This window comes from Trichosurus vulpecula, chromosome 4 (assembly GCF_011100635.1).
Source record: "Trichosurus vulpecula isolate mTriVul1 chromosome 4, mTriVul1.pri, whole genome shotgun sequence".
NCBI classification, from domain to species: domain Eukaryota; kingdom Metazoa; phylum Chordata; class Mammalia; order Diprotodontia; family Phalangeridae; genus Trichosurus; species Trichosurus vulpecula.
In genome coordinates, this window is record NC_050576.1 from 9,523,844 (window position 1) to 9,550,131 (window position 26,288).

At 37.2% G+C, this 26,288-nt stretch overlaps 1 protein-coding gene across 4 annotated transcripts in view; it reads right to left on the reverse strand.

Annotated features, from left to right (window-relative positions):
• The window catches only part of LRRC7 (leucine rich repeat containing 7), a 442,956-nt gene that overhangs the window by 288,139 nt on the left and 128,529 nt on the right, over positions 1-26,288 (reverse strand). For all 4 annotated transcript variants that reach the window (XM_036753706.1, XM_036753704.1, XM_036753705.1 and 1 more), the window contains exons 4-5: positions 24,698-24,776; positions 2,384-2,473 (exon numbers count right to left, since the gene is read on the reverse strand). In XM_036753706.1, coding sequence (XP_036609601.1) covers positions 2,384-2,473; positions 24,698-24,776 — 169 coding nt within the window. The remainder of the gene's footprint in view (positions 1-2,383; positions 2,474-24,697; positions 24,777-26,288) is intronic.

The following is a 26,288-nucleotide window of genomic DNA, read 5'->3' on the forward strand; positions in this document are numbered from 1 at the left end:
TTCTCTCTATCATTCAACCATCCATCCATCCATCCATCCATACATACATACATCTATCCATTTCTCTATCTATCTATCTATCTATCTATCTATCTATCCATCCATCCATCTCTTTAGAGTTTCCCAAGTGATTATGTGACATCTGCTCCTGGAGCATTCTGTATGATTTATTGGCCCCTCATTTCTATTTGAGTCTGATGCCCCCCTTCTGTAGACAATGCCTAAGAGGAGACATTGCAGAGAAGGCATTGGCCTCCATTGGCAGAGGAGCTTTTTCATCCAGGACTTCCCCAGAGCAGTGAAATCACAAGTGCAGACCCTAGGCTATTACTTGATGTTGTGGTACCAATCCACTTAGGAGACATGTGGTACTTTGGTAGTAAAAAGTCACAGATTTTCCTTTGTTGACAGGTTATTTAATATCATTTCATAAACTCAAGATAATAGAGAAAAGGAGAGTAATAAAAATAGCTGACATTTATATAGCACCTTTTGGTTTGAAAAGCATTAGTAAAGCGTATAGTTCTCATTTATTAGCCATTGCTAGGCATCTAGAAGGCTCACTGGATAGAGCGTTGGGCCTACATTCAGAAAGACCTGAGTTCAAATCCAAACTCAGACACTTACTAGCTGCGTGACCCTGGGTGAGTCACTTAACTTCTGTCTGCCTCAGCTTTTTCAACCATAAAATGGGGATAATAATAGCAGCTACCTCTCAGGATGGTTGTGTAGATGAAATGAGATAATATTTGTAAGAGACTTAGCATATATAAATGACTTAGCCTAGTATGTATTAGGTGCCGAATACATGTTTATTCTCTTCCCTTCTCCTCCTTCCCTTGTTCTTTACAATAAGTAGAGGAGATACTTAATCCTTGTATCACAACTTAGGAAACTGAGGCTCAATGCCTTGAAGTGACATATCCGGTCACACAGCAAGCATTGGGGCAAGATTCCAAGCCAGAGCTCTTGGGATGCCAAATGGAGACTTTTCCCCATTGTTCGTTCTGCTGGTCCACACTGAGAATGTGCCTGAAGGCTAAGTTACTCATGAAATCAGCTAATTTTCCTGCAAAATTCAGCCCAATATTACTTGCTTCCCTCTGTGGCCATGATTTTCAGTGTATTCTGGATTTGTTATTTAGTCTAATCAATAAGGAAATACTTGCGAAACTCCCGCTATGCTGCAGACATGAGGCTAAGTTCTGTGGGTGCAAATAAATGGCTTCTACCCACAAGAAGCTCACATTCCAATGGAAGTAAAAGTGATGATTAACTTGGTACATAAAAGGGGAGGAGGAAGGAATGAGCATTTATTGCATGCCTACTATGTGCCAGATACTGTACTAAGTACTTTACGAATTTCATCTCCTTTGATCCTCACAACATTCAGGATCTATTCATTTTGAGTGGAAGGTGACCTCAGAGGGAAGATATTAGCCATAGAGGGGAAGGGCTGGGAAATGACTTCTGCAGAAAATTGGATTTGAATCAAATCTTGAAGGAAGCCAGGGAAGCCAGGAGGTACAGGCAAGGGGGCAAGGGGACAAAGCAAGGAGGAGAGAGAGTCTGGATCTTAGAGTATGTGTAAGGGAGTAAAATGTAAGAAGACTGGAATGGTGGGAGGGGTCCAGGGTCTGCTGTGCTTTACATGCTGAACAGAGCATTTTCTATTTGATTCTACAGGTAATAGGGAGCCCCCAAAGGTTACTGAGTAGTCGGGTGATATGGGCAGACCCCAGCTTTAGAAAAATGACTTTGACAGATGAGTGGAGGATGGACAGTGGAAGAGCCCCTGCCCTCAGGGATATTACAATCTTAGCCTGGTAGTTCAGTAGATGCAGCACTGGAATGACGTCAGGAAGACCAGAGTTCAAATCCAGCCTCGGACACTTGCTAGTTTTGTAATCTTGGGCAAGTCACATAACCTTTGAATGCCTCAGTTTCCTTATGTATGGAGGCACCTGCCTCCAGGGTTGTTACGAGGATCAAATGAGATATTTGTAAAGCATTTTGTGAATCCCAAAGTGCCGTATAAATATTAGTTATTATTATTAGATGGAATGTACAGCATAAATACAAATAATCATGGTGTAGATAAATTAAAAACAGTGTAGACACATGGTGTACATCAGGAAAGGCTTCATGCAGAAGGTGGCATTTGAGCTGCATTCTAATGAAGGAAGGAGACATCTGGGAAAATGAAGGTGATGCTGTCCTTAACTCCTAGCTAAGGAAGACAGGTTAGGGACACTTCCTCTACTGGAATGGGTTTTTTCATCTTTTATCTTGACTCACACCTTCCAAGAGGGACAGACTCCTCTGGTGAAGTACTTGCCCAAGGTGAAGTAAAATTAAATCTGTTCAAGTCATGTGTTCTTACCTTCCAAAGTTAGCTGGAAGAAACTCCAGAAAGGCATCATTCAGGTACAGCTGGGTCAGGTTGATGAGCTGTGTGAAGCCATCGGGGAGCCTACAAAGGAGTTAAAGGTTTGGTCACTGCATCAACATCACCATAGAAACAGGGCCGACATGTACATCTCTAAGGAGAACAAGAAAGAAATGTGATAAATTTCCCAACTCTCCTTTGGTCACACGAAGACGGTAGAATTTATTGAGCATCTTGTTATAGCCTACAATTTTTGTCTGTTATTAAAACAAATGACAAGCATCCTGTCCATACTGCTATCACAGGGTGAGATTTATATGCCTGCCAAATGAAGGCTGCATCATCTTTCTTGTGTCCTACTTTGGGAACCTTGGCTGAGGGACCATACATGAAAGTGATGAGTCTATGCTACTTTCCCTGACTTTGAAAGTGGTATTTCTCTTTCAATTCAGTTCAATTCAGTTCACTTAAGTTCAGTTCAATTAAATTCATGTTTATAAAACATTTATGGCATGGTGGGCATTGTGCTAGGTTCTAAGACAAAAATGAAACTAATCCTTATTTTCAAGGCCCTTGCATTCTACTGGGGAAAGGGAGAGGGGGAGAATATATATATTTACTGGAAAGCCTGTATCTCACTTCTCTTAATAATTAAAACCTAAAATCATGACTAAAGTTTCCAACTCTGAAAATGAAATAAATGGCCAACATCCCTGTTCCTTCAAAGTTTTTTTTTTTTTTTTACATTTTAAAGGATCTACTATTTAACAGGCAGCATTAGGATACTCTTTGGTCTAATTTTGAAGAAAAAAAGTCAAGAATGGTTAGTGTCATGTTGAACGTGTAGCATTAAAGACACCAAATGTGTATTTCTTTATTTTCAGAAAAAAAGGTTAGGAGAGAAATTCTCTGGAGAAACCAATAAATTAGCTAAGGTAGATGAATGGAGGCTCTTTTCTTATTTAAAAAAAGAATTACTATCCGTTAGGCAAAATAAACCCTTCCCATTAAATTCCCACAAATTATACTGATTTCTTTGAGCTAACATTGCCCAAATTGTGAGGCAATGACCTGGCCAAGTATCCTTGAAGGAGTCTTAGTCACTTGGGGGTGATGAAGGCAAGATGTTCAGAAGAACTCTGGAGATGGTATGGTGGTGAGCGTGTTGGACTGGGATCCCAGAGATCTTAGTTCAAATTCCTGCCTCTGTCACTCGCCAGCTTGGTGATTCGAGTTACTGCTTCTCTCAAGTTCACTCTCCTTATTGATAAAAAATGGGAGGCGGGGGTGGGGGTGGGGTGCTGATAATGCCTGTGATGTCTACTGAGCAGGCATGTGAAGATCACATGACATATGGTGTGTAAAGAGGTTTCAAAGCTTGAAAATCCTATATTAACATAATGCTGAATTTAAGATTTTGTTTTTGTTAATAAAAGAATAAGGCCTAGTTTATTTTATTTTTGCCAAAAGAATCATTCATTTATTTTTTGGAGAGTCTATTAGCTCACAGTCCACATATATAACATTTAGAAGATGTTGGTCTCTAATTAGTTTCTGTCAAACTGTTTTCCATTTTTTATCAACAGTTTTTTTTTGTTGAATGATAAGTCTTTGCGCCAATACCTGGGATCTTTGGGTTTATCAACCTAGACTATTCTGATCATTTGCAGTTATCTATTGCAACCTTTCTTTCTTAACTAGATTTCTTGTCTAGATTAACTCTTTCTTAACTACACATTTTCTTCTATATTTCTTTTATGACACGTTCAAATTATTTTTAAAATTATAATATTTCAATACTCTATTTTTAGTTCTGTCATTCTTGGCATTTTATAATTTTATAAATATTCTTCAATTTCATTTAGACTCAGTTTTGTTGGCATAAAATGGAATAAAATAGTTGCTAATCATTTATTTTATTTTTTGTTGTTTTTAAAAATTCACCTTTTTATTTTTGGCACTGGTAATTTGGTTTTTTTTTTTCTTTTTAAAAATTAAGTTAGTTAGTAGTTCACATCTTTTTTTTCTTCAAAAAGCAGTTCCTACTTTTATCACTTCACCTTTTTTGCTGGTTTTCAGTGTTTCTATTTTGGTGCTTAATCAGAGATCTTTAATTTATTAATTTTCAATTTATTTAGCTATATCCAATTTGTTTTTCTGAACTTCTTTCATTAATCAAAGTGTTTAAAGACATAAAATTTCCCTTAGGTGATACTTTAGCTGCATTCCCCCAAATTTTTTATGTTGCTTAATTCTCATTATATTTAATTAAATGATTGATTGTTTCTGTTCTTTGACCAACCTATTCTTTAGGATTAAGTTGTTTAGTCTCCAATTAATTTTAATCATTTCTTCAGGGGCCTTTAAAATATAACTTTTATTGCCTTATGAACTGTAAAAAATATGTTTAATATTTTTGCTTTTTTGCATTTGCTTGTAAGTTTTTATGCTTCAATAATTTGTCAATTTATATGAAGGCAGCATTAACAGCTGAGATATATCCATATTCCTTTCTTTTTTCATTTAATTTTCCCATTTAATAATCTTCAGAAGTTTATCTTATCTAATTTTCACAAAATTAAATTTATTTTTTTGTTCATTTTTGGGGGAGTTAGATTTATCTAGATCCTAGATCTGAGAAGGGCAAATTGAGGTTTCCCATTATATTTTTACTGTATTTTTTCCCTCATTTAACTTTTCTTAAAGGTCTTAGATGTTTTGCCATTTGGTGAGTATATGTTTAGTATTGATATTAACTTATTGTTTATGGTACCTTTCTGCAAATTGTAGTTTTCTTGTTTATCTTTTTAATAAAGTCTATTTTTATTTTTGCTTTATCTGAGATCACAATTCGTACCCTATTTCCCCCCTTCATCTGAAGCATTATAGATTTTGTTCTAACTCCTTGTTTTAAGTCTGTGCGTCTTTCTGTTTCAAGTGTTTCCTTTAAACAACCTATTATTGGGTCTAATTTCTAATCAAATATGCTATCATTTCATTTTATGGGTGAGTTTATTCCATTCACATTCACATTGATGATCATTAATTATTTCCCTCTATCTTATTGTCTTATGGGTTTTATTTCTCTTTGTTTCCCTCCACCTCTTTATTTAAGTTCTATTTTGCCTTTAATATAGCATACATTTATTTGTTGGTATTTCCAATACTATAGATCCAGGTTTCACTGAGAGATTCTTTCCTTTTATGTTTAAATGAAATGAAATGGCAACATTTGATAACATGAACAAAACTATACATATTAAAAAATCCAATTCAAATAGGATATCTGGATAACAAAAACACCTTTTCAAAGCTTCCCTGTCTGTTCCTCCTCCTAATGCTCTCTATGTTACATTGTTGTTTCTTAATTTTAAATTTGATCATCTAAATTACCAACAATTTAACCAAGCATTTAATCTTTTCATGCAGGGATTTCAATTTAGAATGTTCTGTTTGCTTTTGTTTCTCTTATTCTTCTTTAGATCTTGCTTTAGCTTCTACTGTATTTTGCTCCTCATTCACCAATTCATTCATTCATTCATTCTCTCTCTCTCTCTCTCTCTCTCTCTCTCTCTCTCTCTCTCTCTCTCTCCTATGGTAATTTTCCTTAAAGGGTATCAGTAGCTCTATATCTTTGTATATTTATCCAGGGGTTTCTATAAACTTCTTGGCAGATTCAACACTATCAAACATAGCAAATATTGATCTCTTAAATGATTTATGTACCTAAGATATTTTCTTCTTGACCTTTGTAAATTTATAAAATATTTTGTACTTGATTTTTGCCTTCTAACTGTTCTTTTATGTCTGAAGGATTGCATCTGTTGGAAAACCTTTATCATGGATGGATCTTTTATTTTCCTTCATTTTTATACTCATATATTGCTTCAGGGACCCTCCCCCTTTTTATAAAAAAGAAGATGGTAAGAAAGAAGCAGTGAGTTCAGCCCCAGTGCTCTAGATTGGGTATAATTTGATTTTGTTCCCCTGCCCTTCTTCTCTTTCTTCATTCAGAGCCCCAAAACAGGGCCTTATCATTTCTTTCCTCTTAATCCTCTCTTTAAACTTCAACCTCCTTAAGGTTTATTTTGTTTAAGACTAATCCTTTTCTCAGTCTACCCTCCATATTATTCCCATATCCCTCTAATTTTCCTCTTGAGTGAAATATATTTTTGTACCTGACTGTGTCTAGATTCTTCCCTCATATGATCAGTTTAGACAAGAGTGAGGTTCAAGGACTATCCACTCTTCCCTCCCCCTTCCTCCTTGTTTATATAGACTTTCATTTGCCCACCATAATTATATGATATAATTTTCCCATAATTCCTTTCTCTCCCCCACCTCCCTCCCATTTACTTCTTTCCATTATTCCTTAAGATACTGAAAATATAGCAGAACTGCTCCAAGACCTTTGTTTAATTAGAGTCCCTCTATGACCCTTTATGATAATAAAGGTGATACACATATCATTTTTCTATATTAGAATGTAAATAGTTTATCCTTATATAGTCCCTTATGATTGGTCTCTCATGTTTACCTTTTTATATTTCTCTTGACTCCTGTGTTGGCATTTCAAAGGTTCTACAAAGCTCTGATCTTTTTACCAAGAATGCTTGGAAATCCTCTATTTCACTAAGATCCATTTTTTTTCTCCTGCAGGATTATACTCTGCTTTGCTGGGTAAATTATTTTTGGTTTTAAGTTTAGATCCTTTGCCTTCTGGAATATTATATTCCAAATTCTCTGCTCCTTTATACTGATAACTGCTAAGCCGAGCATCGTAGTGTCTATAGGTCTTTGGTACTTAAGTTCTTTTTTTTCGCGGTGTGCTCTTTGCCAGACCCTATCTCCAGCATTCATGGATCTCTCTCTTTGTCTCTCTAAGTTGACCTGGGCTTGATATTTGACTAATTTTAATTTTTTCTTGGATTTTCTGCCCAGGAATTGGTCTGATGCAATTTCTAGGTCTTGTAGAGGAGTTATGTTGGGGGTATCTCGGCTATACTTCTTTTTGCTGCTCAACTATTCTCTCTCTCTCTCTCTCTTTCTTTCTCTCTCTCTCTCTCCTTTCCCTTTCCATCTCCATATATACATATGTGTATACATATATACACACATATTCATAATTTAATAAACATTTACTAAGTTTTTGCCACGTGCTAGGCACTGAGTATATAAAAGACAAAAAAATCCACAGCCCCTGACTTACACCATTCTATTGGAGGAGAAGAGTATGCACATAGAAATAGATTTCCGGAGTGAATCATATAAATTACATCATTCGATCAGGTAATGAAATATACTAGAAAGATCACTAAATTTGGAGTCAGAGGACTTTGTTTCAAATCCTTGCTCAGCCACTTACTGCTCAGATGGACTGGGACAACCAACTTTGCTTCTCAGGGCCTTAGTTTCCTCATATGAAAAGATTGAAGGCTGGACTAGATGACCTTGGCCTTCCTTCTAGCTCTAATTCTACGATTCTATAAATGGTGTGGATTGGATCCCTCTCCCTTCCCCTCATGCTATATTTTCTACTTAAATATTTCTGTGTCTCCTTCTTCTGTCCAGTCCATAATGAGGCATTCTTCAAGATACATAAATATATTAAAAATATGATGGATTGTCTTGTAATAAGACAATACCTGGCACTGCCTTGTGCTTGTATACATGAAGGATGTATACCTGGGTACTTCTTAATTTGGATATCCTTCCACAAGCTTATTTAACAGTCTTATAGTCTAGAAATGTAATTTCTGAGCCATAGCAGGACCAGAAAAAAGTGCATTATTTGTTGAATCTATTCTCATGCCAGATTGCAGAAAGACAATAAAATAATCAGTGCCATTTCTATTCTAATGATCAATTTCTCCTTAGTTTTTTCAATCTCTTTTCCCCAAGAATCTTTGAGTAAGTTTAATCTTTAATAGCTTAAAACTTCACTAAGACTTTTGAAATATCCCATTTATATACCGGCATGCACATATGTATACACCTTTATTCACAGCATAAATTTGTACTAGATTGTTACAATTAAGTCCATAATGGCTCAGTAACAGAAAATTAGACATTCAAATTGGGGACTAACTACAAAATCTCCACTGTTTTACTTTACCAGCTGGGGCAGACAATGTCACGACATATTTTATTTTTCAATGCTTTGTTCAGAGAGTTGGAGCTTCTATCATCGCTCTCTTTTGCCCTAATATCCACCTGGGTCTTTCTCTTAGGAAATGATTGTGGTGGTCATGCCAATATCTTTTTAAAATGTTTCTCTTTGATTCATGGGAAAGCAGTTCCTTGTTTAGGACTAACTCTTACATTCTGAAAACATGCACACAAATATGGTGACACCAGGGATTGTCTGCTAAGAAAATATATTGTGGTTTCATCGACAGCTGACTTTTTCCTTAAATTCTTACTAGTCCATGGCACATCTGGATCCATTCATCAGCAGTTTTAGTTCAAAAGAAGTTTGGCTACAGCAGGAAATGTCAATCAAGAAGTCAGCAAGAATGAATTGATTGGCAGTTCAATTTGTCTACCGTGTGTGGCTTTGTTTGTCTCGTGCTGTTTTGAGAAGCCAATTGGATTTGCAAAGCTCACTTATTTCCCCTTCCACTCTCATGCTAATAGCATATTGCTCTAAAGATAAAGGGTACCCAAAGCCAATTTTTTCCTACATGATTTTAAAATAATAACCACATTCATAAAAATTGTTAGTATAACTTGTATCTATATAACACAATGGTTTTTGATCATTTCTTTTAAACTATGAGTCAGACTAAATTGTGTTTGTTTTGTAGGTGATGAATCTAGAGCACAGAGGTACAAATTCATTTGCCAAGCAATGCCAATGAGAAAGCTAATTATTTCTGGAGCAATGGGGATTTGTCCACATTTGTCTTTTTGAAACAGATACCTTTCTATTTGAATGAGCACATCTAGGCAAATTTTGACTTTTAGCATGTGGAGAATGCAATGTTCTCAAATTTTTTGGTCTCAACACTCATTTGCCCTCTTAAAAAGTTGTTGAGGGCTCCAAAGAACTTTTGTCTTTATGGGTTACTTCTATTGATGTAATTTTAAACAAATTTAAAAAGGACAAATTTAAAAATATTTATTAATTCATTAAAATAACAAGAATATTATAGTTAATAGAAATAACAAATTTTCATGTGAAATAACTGCATTTTCCAAAACAAAAAATTAAGTAAGAGGAGTGGCATTTTTAAACATATTTTTGCAAATCTTTTTTATGTCTGGCTTAATAGGAGACAGCTGGATTCGAATATTTGCTTCTGCCTTCAATCTGTTGAGATATATTGTTTTGGTTGAAGTATATGAAAAAAAAATCTGGCCTCATACAAATTGATATGTAGTTCTAAAAGGAAGCAGTACTTTAAAGGGTAAATAAAATCTTAGCAATATTACAAAAAAGAGTTTTGATCTTGTAGAACCCCTAAGAAAGTATCATGGATAGTCAACCACATTTTGACAGCTATTGTGATTGAGCCATTGTGAACTTAATTATAATAATCCTTTATAAGCTAATACTTTGACTAACTCTTAAATATTATGATTCTATTTCCCCTTGTAATTTATTTAACTTTTCTTGTAAGTATTTAAATGTTGCATCACTGGGCGCATATTTGTTAAACATTGAAATCAATTCATTGTTCTAGCAAAATGTTGTTCCCCCATTTCTCTTTAAAACAAGTCTATTTTTGCTGTTGCCCTGTCTGAAATCATAATTGCTGATACTGCTTTATTTTGGTTGTTGTTGTATAGCTAAGGTGTGATAGATTTTGCTCCAACTCCTAATTTTAATTCTTTGTGAATCTTCATGTTTCAAACCCATTTCTTTTAAGCAACATATCGTTAGATTTTACTTTCTAATTCTGCTAACCTCTTACGCTTTCTGGGTGAATCAATTTCATTCACATTTACGGTCAGGACAGTGATTTATTTATTTCGCTCCATTCTCTCTTCTTTTATACTTTTCTTCTGTATGCTGCTCTCTCCCTGTTTATTTCAAATTATTATCTTTCTCTTGTTCCTTTTTACTTTCTTTTCGCTCCAAATTAACATTTTGTTAATGAGGATGAGACCATTTTCTTCCTGAATCTACCCTTCTGTTTGTATTTCCCTTTTCATTCTTCCTGTTCCTATCTGCCTTCTGGTTGAATTGGATTTGTTTCCCCCTAACTCTCTGTCTCTGTCTCTGTGCATTCTGTCTTCTTTTGACCAGTTTGGTTGAAAGTGGAGTCCGAGTAATTTCCTCCATTCCTTCTGCGCTTGCATATATTTCTCCCTGCAAAACCAGATGACGTCTTAACACGTTCTCCAGTATTTCCTTTCATTTTCCCTTACTGTATTAAAACATCTCTTTTTATTTTCTCTTATAACATATTCAAAATATAACAAAACTACTTATAGATCTGTTTCAATTTATTATTTTTAAGCCCCACTGTGAAACCATGATTCTATAAGAACTGTTTTAATACCCCTCCTCTCCATTAGAATGCAAACTACTTATCTTTATAAAGTCTTTTCTTATTGTTCACTTGTCATTATCTTTTCATTTTTTCTTGACTTCTGTATTTATATTTCAAAGTTCCTTTTCATCTCTTTTATCCATTTTTAATCAGGAATATTTGAAAATCCTTTATTTCATTGAAGGCCCATTTTTCCTCATGTAGAATGATACTTAATTTTCTTGGGTAAGTTATTCTGGGTTGTAGATCTTTGTCTTTTGACTTTTATAACATCTTATTCCATGTTCTCTGCTACTTTAAAGTGATAGCTGCTAAATTTTGTGTGATCCTGATTTTGCTTCTTGGATACTTGAATTATTTCTTTCTTATTTTTGTAGTATTTTTTTCTTTCGTCTGGAAGCTCTAGATGTTGGCACTGACATTTTCCTGCATTTTCATTTTGGGGTTTATTTCAGGAGGTGATGGCAGATTGAATCTATTTTCACACTCCTTATTCTAATATGGCTGGGATATGTTCTTTAATTGTTTCTTTTTTAAAAAAATATTTCTTGAAATGTGATATCTAGGTTCTATTTTGGTTATGGATTTCAGATAATCCTAGTTATAAATGATCATTTCTTTATTTTGCAGGTCCATTGTTATTAATATACAATTTCTCATACATTTCTCTATTTTCTCATTCTTTTGACCTCATTTTAAGAATTCTTGTTGTCATCTAGATCATTAAATCCCATTTAATCCATTCTAATTTTTAGGGATTTTTTTTGGCTAGGGTAAGGTAATGTCTTCTGTTAAACCATTAATGATTTTTCCAGTTGTTTTATACATAGCTTTCATTTCTTCTATAATACCTTTTATAACTCTTGCATCATTTCTTCAAAGAATTACAATTGTTTTTGTGAGTAATCTTTTTTTTTAAATGTTTTAATTTTATATGTGTTTTCATGTTATTCTCCTCTTCTGGGTTTGTGCCTTAGGTATCACTGGCTTCATAAAAGTTCTTTATCTATCATCTATCTATCTGTCTATCTATCTGTCTATCTATCTATCTATCTATCTATCTATCTATCTAATTTATTTATCTACCTAATCTATTATATGTGTCTACCATCTATCCATTTATTTGTCTATCTATCTCTATTTTTAATTTAATCCTTTTTTGTTACTGTTGCCAAGGCCTTAGGAGTTGAGTTCTGTGTCTCTCCTACTCTGGGGATCAAATCAAGCAGAAATCTTTCCTTTAATCCAATGGTATTTGTTAAGGGTTTTTCCTGTCCTACGGACACCAGAAATCTCTTCTTCTGTAACTAGCCTTTTCCTTGGAATGAGGAGAAAAAGAAGGAGAGGACTTTTCTTTAATACTCAGTGAAATCTGAGGATATCCTTCTCTTGTGGGACAGATTGAGCTGAGTCCTTTTCCTTGAGAGGAGGAGATAGGGTAAAGTCTTTTCTTTCACATTTCTTTTTAGATCATCTGTCAGCCTGAGTGAAGCCTTTTTCTTTTTCACACTGAGATTTTTTCTCCTTAATGTGTAGGTGTTTTTTTAACCTTAGTACTTCATTTTTGTTCAGTTGTTCAGTCATGTCTGACTCTTCATGACCCCATGGACCACAGCATGCCAGAACTTTATGTCCTCTACTATCTCTTAAAGTCTGTCCAAGTTCAAGTTTGTTGCTTCTATGGCACTATCTATCTCATCCTGGGTTACCCTCTTTTCCTTTTGCCTTCATTCTTTCCTGACAACAAGGTCTTTTCCAATGAGTCCTGCTTTCTCATTATGTGGCCAAAGTATTTAAGCTTCAACTTCAGTATTTGACTTTCCAGTGAATAGCTTGAATTAATTTCTTGACCTTAGTAGCACTGAATTCTGTCAATTTCACTTTGGTCTTTTGGGGAATTTCTTTCTCCTGAAGCAGTTGGGACTTTTACATCCTGTAGACGTCAAGGCTTACGACCTTGCTTTCTCATTTCCTCACTCTCACTCACTCTACAGGGTGTCCCTAAAGTTTGGACACACAGGCAAAAATGCATATCTTGAAAGATTTGGAATACTAACAGACCTTAGCCCCCTTGACTTCTTTTCTGGGGTATGCTAAAGGAGAAGGTGTACTCAATGAAAATCACAGGTGCAGCACACTTGATTGAACGCATTGCATGGAGTTCACATGACTCTTGCAAAGCGCATCAACTTTTGCATCACAAATGATGAAATCATATTGAAGATGTTATTTGTTAATATTCCAAGTAATAAAATGCTGTTGAAATTTCATTCATTTCATTTCTTGAAAATATGCGTTTTTGCCTATGTGTCCAGACTTTAGGAACACCTTGTACATATCTCTTCAGTTACCAAGTACTGTCTTGTCTATCTCATATAGGCTACCTTATTCCCACTTACACAGCTATTATTCTTGTTGAAGTACCATCACCTCACCTCCAGACCATTTCAGTAGCCTCCTGAAAGATCTATCTGTCCTTTCTCCCTAATTCAACCTACTTTCTACATAGCTGCAGAGCTGTCAAAATGATTTTTCTGAATTACATGCTAACCATGTTACCATCCCCTTTCCACACACTCAGTAAACTCCAGTGACTCCCTACTATCTCTAGCATAAAATTCAAGCTCCTCTCTTTGATATTTAAAGCCTTTCACAACCTGGCTCCAACCTACCTTTCCAGGCTTATTATATAATACTCCTACAGCTCTACATTCTAGCATAATGTCTTTCTTGCTATACTTCACCCTTGACATTCTATCTTCTCTTTCTTTGCCTTTGAACAGGCTCTGCCTCATGCCTGGGATGCTCTCCTTCCTTCCCTCCATCTCTTGGAATTACAAGTTTTCTTCAGGGGTCAGATCAAAGGTCATATCTTCCAAGAGGCCTTTACTGACCTACCAGCTATCAAGACCTATCTTTGGAAATTATCCTTGCATTAATATTTCTTACACACTTACATTTGTACACAATGGTTTACCAAAATGAATGTATGTTTCTTGAAGGCAGGGATTATTTCATGTGTGCCCCTAGCATCTAGCACAATGCCTGGGTACATAATAGGTCCTTAATAAATGCGTATTTGTTGACTGATACATCTTTCTCAGTGAAGTATTTTAAAGCTATCCATATCTATTGAGTCACTATGAGTAATTCTCATAGCACTTTGTAATCCTATGTAAACTTACTTTAACGTTGGAGCATTAATTAAATGATTACTAACCACCACAACGGACAAATATTAGCAGCAATAATAAAAATAATCACAAGTATTCATTCAACACATTCTTTATTATGTCAGTTTACTAAATATTAAGAGTATAAAGGGACATAATATAAGGTCACTGCCTTAAGGTATATATTAGCTACTTGGAGAGATCAAACATATATTTAAAGGAGGACTTTGAAGTAACAATAGGGCTTAGAACAGGGGTTCTTAACTTAGGGCCAACAGATCCCTTGGGTGTCTGTGGATAGATTTCAGGGAGGGGGGTCTACGAACTTGGATGGGGAAAAATTACATTTTTATTTCACTAAAGTCTAACTGAAATGTAGTATTTTCTTTACTTATGAATGTAGGCAACAAGTATTGTTTTGAGAAGTGACCCGTAGGATGGAGTCCATGACATACACACAAAGGTTTAAGAATCCCTGGTTTGGATAAAGTCTGCTTGGGGTGATTCTAGCCATACAGATAGCTGTGTTCAAAGATGGGAAGCTAGTAAGAGGTGTGACATTTTGAGAAATCATGGAGTGATGACTTTGATGGAAGGGTAATATTCTAGTAGAATGGCAGTAGAAAGAAGACTGGAGTAGTGGTTAGGGAGAAGATAATGGAAATTCTACTCTAATAATGTAATGGATTCATGGTTTTATTGGCCTAACCATTCTTCCACATCTACTCATCCTATTTAATTGTCATCCATGCCTTTCCAAAAATCTCATCTCTGTCTTTCCACAAATCCATCATGGAAGACGGACCTAATGAAATGAAAGCTTTCCTGTTTTGTTTAATATCTTAAGGGTGCAATGTAGCACTAGGCATGCTTATCTGCTGTCTTTTATGACTAGCCCATCCACTTTTCATACAGGTCTTCCACTGGTGTCTTTGATGCCATGCTGGTAATGTTGTAGATGGCACATGCTCACTATGATTTGTTCTATTGTCCTTTGGTTACTTTGGACATACTTTGAACTATGAATTTTTTTCCTGAAGTAATGGTGATTCTAAGTCAAGTAACATCACAGGAAGATGGGCTTTGGGAGCAGTGAGTAGTTTGTCATAAATGAAAGCCCCTTATCTTCTACTCAATTTTGGACCTGCCTTATTGTTCATATGCGTCAGGTTCTTTCCACTCCCCTAACCCCATCTGAACAACTACCCACGGCCTGCTTTGATGGTTACCTAGCTCACTCATTTATATAGGAACCATTTTTTATCTACTTTGCTTTTCTAATGTGCATGGTCCTAAGAATCTCTTTCAGACTTCTGCGGATGTCTCTAAAGTGGCTTTTTAGTGTTTTGGGGCTTGACAGAATTGCTGTTATGTCATAAAAACATGAACATATGGAGAACTCTGGTATTCATAGGGAGATCTTTATTTGAATCAAGATACTTTTCATGACACTAGTGAATAAAATGAAGGAAAAAATGAAAACAAACATTTTTTGAGAACTCATTGTGGTCCAGGAACTGTGCTTATGTGAACACCTTAATGAAGCATATCTTACTCTGTCCTACATTTTACTTGAGAGTTTTAAGATTTATAAAACATGTAATATAAATACTTAGCTGGCCATAAAACAAGTGTTATGTTCAAGTTCACAGCTGTCATAGGCTCATGTTTAATTTTAAAGTATATATAGTAGACATTTATATTGAGGAAAGCTTTCAAGGCCAAATTGTTTTTTGAATCAGTTGTTTAAAAATCAATAAACCACATACACAGCAGGATCTTAAATTCTCTGCATTTCTCGTTTAGTTCCTTACATGACTATAAAGACACTGTCCACCGGAAAAAAATCATTTCTGCAAACCAGTTTATTTCCTTCTCAGGTTTTCATCCAGGATGCCCTCAATACATACATATAACATCCTCATAAATTGTTTATAGAGATGGGAAAGTAGAGCAGATGAGTTAGTAGAACATGTGTCAGTAACCCACTGTTTCCCGAGATATGTTCAATTTGATTTGAATAAAACATTATTCAGCGCTATGTTCATAGTCTTCTACGTCTCCTCCTAAAGGAAGATTTCTAGACATGTAGGAATGAACGAGTATTTTAAGCAATATTGAAGGTTTTTGACTCCTTTAAGGAAGCAGCTAGGTTGTACAAGAGATAGAGCACTGGGTCTAGCCCTAAATAAATGTTTATTGGATTGTGTTATATAAGGCACTGGGAGTCAGGAAGACCTAAGCTCGCTGCACTTTGAATCTGCTCCTCTGCCTGAGTTCAGCTCTGCCGAACAAGACTCCCTTCCCAGAGTAAGCTCATCACTTCTACTTTGCTAATTCAAGACCTGACTGATACCACCTTCCTCAGCCTCCTCCCCTCTTATGGAGGGCTAGATGAAGGAATACCAAACTCCTCCCAATGCCTTCCTTCATAGAGGGTATGAACTGGACTTTTGGGCTTACTCCACTCTGCATCTGCTGCTCTACCTGGTTTCTACTCCATGGAACAAAATCCCACTGAGCCAGGTACCCCCTAGGTCTCTCTCCCTCGAGGGGAGGGCATCTAGGATGGCAAAGGCTTCAAAATTATGCTTGTCCCTTGACTTCTAGTACCTAAAGAAATCTCTAGGACTATCGATTTCAGACTAACTGGAGATCTGCCTTGGTGGAGGGGATTGGTTCTCACCAAGATAAAAATTTTAAGTCTAGGCCCTCCTCCCTAGCCAATGAATAATCTGAAAGTCTATTAGTTTCTCTACTATGAATAGTAAGTAACTATCCTAAATGCCACCTATTAGTTGCTAAAAAATGAATAAAACTAACATAAAGAATGGTAGACTCATTAACTGAAGCACACCATTGATAAAGAGAGATTTCCTGAGTTAGATCCTTTCTCTCCATTGAGGTGGCTAGTTCACTGCATTAACCCAGTCATTGGGCACCATTTCCTTACTATTTGCTAAGTCATACCTTTACTCCATTCAACCAAATCCAGGGCTGCTTCCAAAAAAGACAAATGCAATAAAGGGAATGTTTTGTGAAATGGAAGAGTTTGTTTTATTATACAAAATATCTTTGTGGGGATTAAAACATCATCCATGCCTTCCGGTAGAATGAGAATGCCAGGAAGGTAGTGGCTGTTCCATTTCTGTTTTTGCATCCCCTAGAAGAGGGCTGTCCCCAGAGGGAGCTCACTAGGTGCTCGCTGAATTGACTTGCAGGTTGGACTATACAAAGAGAAGACAAATTGGGACATTCGCTAGATTTTAGTGGCCATGTGGACTATGGAAGAAGGGACACAGAAGATGCTCCTTAGAAAGCTTATTGAAGATATATATGCACATATAAATGCATATGTATATACACACATATATCTGTGGTAAGCCTTTTTCTTAATGCATAATCACACATATGATATATATGCGTATGTCTACATACACATGTGTAAATGCATATATACAATAAATATAAAATATGTTTTTATTATATGATAATAATAGCATTTTCATTGTACACTAAGGTTTATGAAGTGCTTTGCAAATATTATGTCACGATAATCCTGGAAAGTAGGTGCTAACATTTCATTTTATAGATGAGGAAGCAGAGACAAGTGGAAGTTAGTGATTTACCAAGAGTCACACAGCTAGGAAATGTCAGAGGCCAGATTTGGGGGTAAGGGCTATTATCATCCCCTATTTGCAGCTGAGGAGAAATTAAAGCAGATGGGTTAAATGACTGGCTCAGGCTCACATGGCTAGTGTCTGAGGTCACATTTGAACTCAGGACTTTCTGACTCTAGGCTCAGCATTCTGTGTACGGTACTACCTAGCTTTTCATTTACCTTATTATACATGCGTAACAAACATAGATACATACATACAAATACGTGCCTACCTGTAGAGCCATGCTTCTATTTTGCCTTAGTATGTAATTTTAAATAATATATTTATTTTTAACAAAATGCTTCTTATTTCATTGTTTCTAAAATCCTAAATTTCATATTTCCTGTGCCAAGATTTTCAAACTCCTTTTGGCTGAGCAGGGCCTGCCTGCCATACATAAAAGACCATTTTTTTCATCAGCATGGTGGACTCTTGGAGGGGGAGGTTCCTTAATAGTCTATGACCTGGTAGCAAGAGAGGTTCTAGGGATTTGTCTGATCACAGAAAGATTAAAGAGGTGTCCCAAGGCCACACAGCCAGTATGTTAGTGATGGCTTTTAAGCCCAGCTCATCCTGCCTCTCAGGCTAGCCCTCTATCCTCTGTGACCTAACTCAAAGAGATTCTCCTTGCAGAAGGAAGCCTAAGCCACTCTAGGAGGAAAACAAACATCTCTAACTTCATGCTTGGTAATGATATATTCAATCCCTATTTTCAAGTTAACTAATATTCATTCATCACAGTTTTTAAAAAAGAACCTCCAACCTTTGTGTTTTAAAAAGAAATACATTTGTCACTTAGAAAAGAATTGTTGTTCACAAAAAGAAAAAAAATGCGTTAAAATTTTTACATAATGTAACAGGCATTGCATAACAAACCTGACTAGGCATGGGAGCTTTAAATAACCCAATAATTATATTACTTAAAGACATACCAGGTGGTTTTTTATATTTGACTGACTTAAGAAAAGATTTCAAGCATGCCAGTTGATGGGTTTTATATAGCTGTCAAGTATCACTTTCTTTCCAAAGGCAGAGTTATCCTACCTTTAATTCAGTGCATTTAAAATTCAAAATAGGATCTTAGATCCTGACCTGAACCTCAGAGACCATCTAGTACAATCTTCCCATTTTCTGGATGAGAAAAAAAGAGGTCCAGAGAAATTAAGTACTCACTCAGGGTCCCACAGTTGGTAAATATCTGATACTGGATTTGAACTCAAGTCTTTTGGCTCCAACTCAATGCTCTTTCAACCTTAACACACTGTCAACATAGCCCAAATAAAGAGTAGCAACCAAATAGAATGTCATTCCGTTGTTGCTTCTCAGTGTGCAGAGGTTTTTCTCCAGGAATAAATAGTACTGATATGGTGATTCAAGGCTGACAAAAGGCCATAAGTGTATTATTTCATTTGGTCATTATGACACACCTAAGAGTGAAGTTCTAGTTATCACCATTCCCATTTTACAGATGGGGAAAAGTGAGACTTCCTACTGGTCGAGTGGCTTGTGCAGAGTCACCCCACTAAGTAGTCAGGGCTGCATAAAAATCTGAGATCCCTGTGACTTTGCTGAGGAAAAGCTAGATTGCTAATAATGACAACACCAGGCTATTTCTTAATACCAGCCGGGAGGCTATTTAAAAGTCTCACAGCTGAAACCACTGGTGCAGATGGCTAGGAGAGATGAAGAAAGATTGGCCATTTTCGCTGCTCTTACAAAGTTTTACCTTTTGAATTCACACTTCTATATTTTAAAGTTAAAGATGAAAGATTTGACAGTCAGATCTCATTTGATCCTAAATACATTTAGGGGGAGATAGTTGGATGACTGTTACATGGGAGAGGGAGTGGATTTGTTGTGTCATCCCAGAGGATAGAACCAGAGGGAGTGGATGAAAGTTACACAGCCCAATTTAACCTTGATGCTAACTGGAGTGGGGGGTGGGGTAAGAGGTGGGGGTGAGGGTGGGGTATTCCTAATGATGAGATCTGTCCAACATGGAGCTGGCTCCTCTGAGAGGTGGTGGCTTCACCCTCCCCCGAAGGGCTTCAATCAGGAGCTGGGTTTTGTAAAGGGGATTCATTTTCAGGCATTGATTGGACCTGATTGCAATGAGATTCCTCTAACTGAAAATCCTAGTACAATGCAAGCTCTTCCAAGGCAGGGCCCATTTGATTTCTTTTTTTTTTTTGTATCCCCAGAGGCTACTGCAGTATCTTGTTCAAAGCATGAGCTTAATAAATGTTTGTTGAATATACAGGTTAATTCTATGATGTCACTCACTCCCCTGCCTCTTCCCCCCACCCTCTCTGTCTGTCTGTCTCTGTCTCTGTCTCCCCCATTTCTGTCTGTCTCTGTCTCTCTGTTTCTCTGTCTCCGTCTGTCTCTCCATCTCTCACACACACACACACACAAATACACACACACACACACAAATACACACACACACACACACACACACACAGGTTCTAAGCTCTCAGTCCAGAGCTGGCAACTTAGTGGCTGGCTGTTCAACAAAAGCTTATTGATGAAGATTCCTTACTGATGAAGAAGAGGAAAGACTAGATACAAGAATTTAAAAAAGAACCTAATGCTTGATGAGTTGTTACTGTGGATATGCTCAAGATAGGTTTGGGGGCCATAATGCAGTTTGTAAATAAGCGTCATATGAGCTTGCCATTATAATTAATGATTAAATTAGCATTATTATTTTGGTATTCTGCTTGGCAGGCTGCTTGGCCACATCTCCCTAATCTCTAAGTCCCACGTATTCTATGACAGGTCTCTGTCCTACCAGTGACAATGGAGTAGAGGGGGAACGACACTGGATTGGGAATCAGGAGACCCAAGTGCCAATCTCAACATTCTCTCCAAGTGCCTCCACTCTGAGCTGTGGGCTGTGTGGGACCTTGGACAAATCCTTCTACATCTCTACATCTTGGCTTCCTTTCTAACAGAAGTCTGGGCTACAGTATGTCTATGGTTCTTTCTGGAACTAAATCCACCGGTCTCAACGTTGTATCTTCCAAGCATCTAGCAGAGGGCACACAGAGAATTTGAAGAATTGACGTGAATTGATGATTCTTCCTTCAAGAAATGTCATCATGTTCAAAAAATTCTTGGGAAAGTTACTTGAGGATATTTTTTTCCACTTAGTTCTTCCACTTCATTGGAATGTTATCATTTGTCCTTTACATGGCACAGGGTGCAAAAATGGCTTTATGCTAATATAACTGTCCATGATCTTGCATGCCTCTTCTGGCTCCTGTACAGTCCTCGTACCCCTGCCTTTCTAAAATGATCTCCAATGTATCCTGAATATATTTCATTTGTACGTAGTTGTTTGCATGTGGTCTCCCCCATTAGACTCTGTGCCCCTCAAGGGCAAGGACTGGGTTGTTTTTTTTTTTTTTTGCTTTTCTTTGTATCCCCACTGATTAGCACAGTGACTAGAACTTGACTCTCTTATCCATTCCATTCCAGTCATGTTCTCCCCTTCACCTCTCTCCTTACGGCCTCATTCTCCTGGGGCGCATGGAATCTATGCTTTATTATTAGCATAAGCCTTCCATCTTCCCACTCTAACAGAAATTAGGCCTTTCCTCAGGACAAACACTGATTTTACTAGGGACCTCTCCCATGGGGGCCTCGCCTTTTCCTGTGCCTGCCGTTATGCAATCACCACATGATATCGTTGTTATTTGTGCATATGTCTTATTCTCCCCAACTATACCATAAGATCTTGAGGGCAGTGACTTTTTTCTATTTATTCTTGCAAGGCCCTTAATAGTCAGCAACAACCCATTCATTCATTCATTCATTCAATAAAATTGTTATTGAGTGTTCCCTATGTGCTAGGCCCATGCCCCCTGTGATGGGCACTGGAGGAGGTCTAAAGTAGTGAGGACGGGTCTTTGCTCTCACAGTGTTTGCACACATTCAGTAAGCATTCTAGAGCAGCCCAACAACTGTAATGTTGGCTTGTGCTGAAAGAGGCCTGAAGGCTCATCGGATCCAATGTTTCCCACATTATGTTGGTCGTGGAACGCTTTTCGGCTTGAAATATGTTCATCCAAGTTTTGGGGACCACAACGGCAATGATGGAAGTAGAGCCAAGGAGGGCCGATAGGGCATAATTATTAGGGAGAGAGAAACAGGAGACAAGGCACTGTCAAGAAGGGTCATTGCAGAAAGTGATTAAGGGGGAGTGGGGTGGGGGTGGGGAGAGACTCTCCCCTTCATTTGATCACTGTTATTCCCACTCTAGGTAGCAATGACCTTATCCTTCCTCCACCCTCAGTTCCTGTTCCACTTACTCATGACCTTTTTTTGTCCCCTTGGGCACTGTGGTATCAACATTTTCTTCTGAAATCTTTTATATTTATAGAAATATATTTTATATTTATAGAAAGAAAACCTCAGATACTTCCTTGGGACTAGATTTGGGAAATATGGATCTAGTCTAGATTGATCATTCCACAGAGAAGGAAAAAGGGGCCCAGTGAGACTTAGAGAGCTCCTCAAGGTCACTCATCTAAGTCATGGCCAAGTTGTGGTGAGAACTCTGCAAACTCCAAGGTCAGGATACTTTCCACTGTACCACAGGAACACATTTACGTGGATAACATCTCGAAACTCAAGACTTCCTATGTACATTGACATCTTTTTCATTTTTGAGACCCTCCAGGAAGGCCTCACTGGTGCACCCTCATCTGAACTTGCCTCACTCCTCCAATCTCTCATAGCAACTTCTGTTGATGCCAGAAATTTGTGAATTTAATCATCTACTCCATTGAGAATTCTCCCCTATGGTTGCCCTAAACTGTGATTGAAATTGTGTATTTATTAGCATAGATACAGCTTAAGCACCAGAGGGAGAATGGAATAGTGGAGTCCAGGAGCTCAAAGGGTATCTCAGACAAAGCTGTATGATCCTAGACAAGTCACTTAACTACTCTGTTTCTCAGTTTGTACATCTGTGAAATGAAGGGATTCAACCCCCTGGCCTCTGTAGTTCTTTTTAGCTCTAAAATCTATGATCATCACTTGCTATGTGGAAGTTTTCTTGATCTATTCACTCTGAAATGGCTTCTGCCCTTGTTTCTTCCCTAAAAATATGGCATCATCTACTTCCTATTTATTCTGCATGTACTTCGACATGGGTTACCCTGCTGGACTTCCCCCTGAATGACAAATCCAAGGATGTCAGTCAGTTCTCAGAGGCAGCTAAGAAGTGTGGCAGCTAGAGCTTTGGGTATGGACTCAGACCAAATGCAAATCCTCTTCATGTGCAGTCTCGGACACTTACTACCTTTATGACCTTGGCCAAGTCACTTGACTTCTGCCTGCTTCAGTTTCCTCAACTCTAAAATGAGAATACTAACAGCACATACTCCCAAGGTTGCTGTGAGGATCAAATTAGATAACATTTGTAAAGTGCTTAGCACAGAGCCTGGCACATAGTAGGTGCTTATTTAAATGCTAGCAAGACTACTGATAGCTTCCTTGAAGGAATGTAAGCTCCTTAAGAGTAGGAATGGTTTCGTTTGATGTTTGGCATCTGTATCCCTACAGACTAGATCGATTGATGATTTGATTAATTGAAAGAAGGGCATCAACAAGAGCTTACTAGGATGGGCCAAGTGGGAGGTGGAAATCTGAATAGTTGGGAGGAATATTCACATGGATAAGATCACAGAACTGTCTGAGTGAAAGATTTGAACAATAATAGCTGACTTTTATTTCTAGACAGTCAGTGGCAGATGGTATGCTGGTGTCACACTCAAACAAAAATGTAGACCACTGAGCGAGGATCCCTAGGGGCTGTGGGTGACTTAGAAAGCCCCATAGTACCATGAGATTTATTCTATTGCATTTTTATTTAAATGCATTTCATTAAAATGTATTTCCCAATTGCATTTTAATCTGGTTCCTACTGCCCTCAGGAGTGCTACTGGTCCTGTTGGAGAGAGAAATAGCTTCAGAGTAGGGAAGTCCTGCTTTCAAGTCCCACGTCTGCCACACAGCCTACCCGTGTGGCCCTGGGCAAGTCACCCTATCTCTCCGTGAATGGATTACTGAGTTCAGGAAAACCTGAATTCAAATCTAGCCTCAGATACTTCCTAGCTGAGTGACCCTGGGTAAGTCCCTTAACTGCTGCCTGCCTCAATGTCCTTATTTGTAAAACGTGGGTAATAATAGTTACCTTCCTCACAGGGTTATTGCGAGAATGGATGTAATGAGATATTTACGAAGTGCTTTATAAACCTTGAAGAGATATCTAAATACTAGCTAAGTAAAATAAAAATAAAGCTGTAAGACTATAAATTGTAACGGCAGGTGTAGATCTGTACAGGTAGAGGAAGTACCTCAGTGGTAGTGCCCTACATGAATGATATTATTATTCAGGAAAAATCCAATCTTTTCTTGAAGAATGTAAGGACATCTCATCTGTACAATTGGACTTCCAGTCTCTTGGCCAATGATTGTGCCTAAAAAGAGGAGGGAGAGTAGCTAGAGAGGCTCTAGGGAGCACTTTGGGGGGCCCAGAAGCATTGAAATGGAGTCAGGAGACCCGAGCTTGATCTCAGCTCAGACACTTAACAGCTGGATGACCCTGAGCAAGTCACTTCCATAAACCTTATTTTCCCTATCTACAAAATGAAGATGAGAATACTCGTACTCTGTGCCTTGTAGGGTTGTGAGGAAAACCCTTGGAAAGGCTGAAAATGCTACAGGAAAATCAGAAGCTGTTGTAATAATACTTCCTCTTCTCCTGCGGCTCTGACCTTGGGCAGGTGGTCAGTACACGTTTGCCCATTTGATTTCTCTCTTCCTGCCTTCCATGCATGAATAGGATCTGACAGTGGGTGAAAAAATTCAAATTTCTCCAAGTGGGAATTTTCTTTCTGTCTGTATATTTTTCCTGAGAGTGAAAATATGAATAGAAATAGAAATAGAAAGATGAATACTCACTTAGAAATGGGATTGACACTGGCTTCAATAATTGTTAAACACTTACAGCACTTAATGTTTTCTGGAAATTCTTGTACACCTAAAGATGTAGAAACATAGAACCGAACATGAGAATATGCCAAGCAAAAAAATCCTCTTATTTCATAGCTATTATTCAATTCAAAACAATAATGGCAAAACTCATGCACTATATTTACATATAACAGTTAAATGTATAACATGTAATAGTTACATAGAAATATTTACATCTCTAAACTCAATTTCATATATGCATATATAATTGTTGTCAAAATCATTTTTCAGTTAAAAGGATATCTAATTGCTACCAACACATTTTAAACAAATTATCTTTTGTGTACTGTGCAATATATATACATATATATGCATGTGTGTATATGTATATATTTATAGATATGTATATATCTATATATACACATGGATGAAAATCATAGTTCAGCTAAAAAAAATCCAAGGAACTCTATATATCTTCTCCCTCTCCTCTCCCCTGCCCTCCCTTCCCCTTCCCTCTTCTCCTCTCCTCTTCTCTCCTCTCCTCTTCTCTCCTCTCATCTCCTCTCTTCTTCTCTCCTCTCCTCTTTTCTCCTCTTCTCTCCTCTCCTGACCCCTCCTTTTCTCTCTCCTCCCCTCCCCTCCTCTTGTCGTTTTTTCTTTCTTTCTTTCTTTTCTTTCTTTCTTTCTTTCTTTCTTTCTTTCTTTCTTTCTTTCTTTCTTTCTTTCTTTCTCTCTCTCTCTCTCTCTCTCTCTCATTATTTCACTTTGTCTTTGAATTCCCAAGGCCTTGGAGAGTTCCTGGAACATAGTAGGTGATTAATAAATGCTTGTTGTTTGAGCAGTCAGGAGCAAGAGAACTTCACAAAATATATTTGTGAAGTATAAAATCGCCATGAAATAGGTAGCTAATAATAAGTGTGCATTTATATAGTGAGAATATATTCCATACTAGAGATACTAACCTAGAGAATTCAACAAACATTTCGAATCATTTACTATGTACAGGTAGAAAAAATTTTAAATGGAAGTAGTATGAAGGGTACAAGAGAAAGTGCAAGCTCTGGAGTCAAGTCAACAAACATTTACTAAGCACTTAATATGTTCCAGGGCCAGAGTTAGGGGACCTGACTTCAAATCCTGCTACTGCTTCCCACAGCCTTTGTGACTTTGGGCAAGTAATTTCACCTCCATGTTCCTCTGTTTCCTCATCTGTAAAAGATGACTAGATGGCTCTGAAGTCCTCTCTGACTCTGTGTCTGTGATCTTATGATCATATCTGTACTCATTCAATGAATTGACTCGTAGCTGAATATCGAATTAACAATAACTATATTTTATATTTCTACATACTGGGCACTTAATAAAAGTTTCTCGAATTCTGTAGATCAGCAAATTCAGTACATTATGGGGAAATTTTATGCTGCCTTTAGAACTGTTATTTTCCTAAAAAGAAAATTCTGGTTTTTTTAAACATTAATGTTCCTCTAGTGATGCTATATAGCTATGGGCTATGGAAAACTGCTATTTCTGAAGAGCCAGAGCTGGGGTTCACCCCAAGAGCCCCAGGGAGATGCTCAGT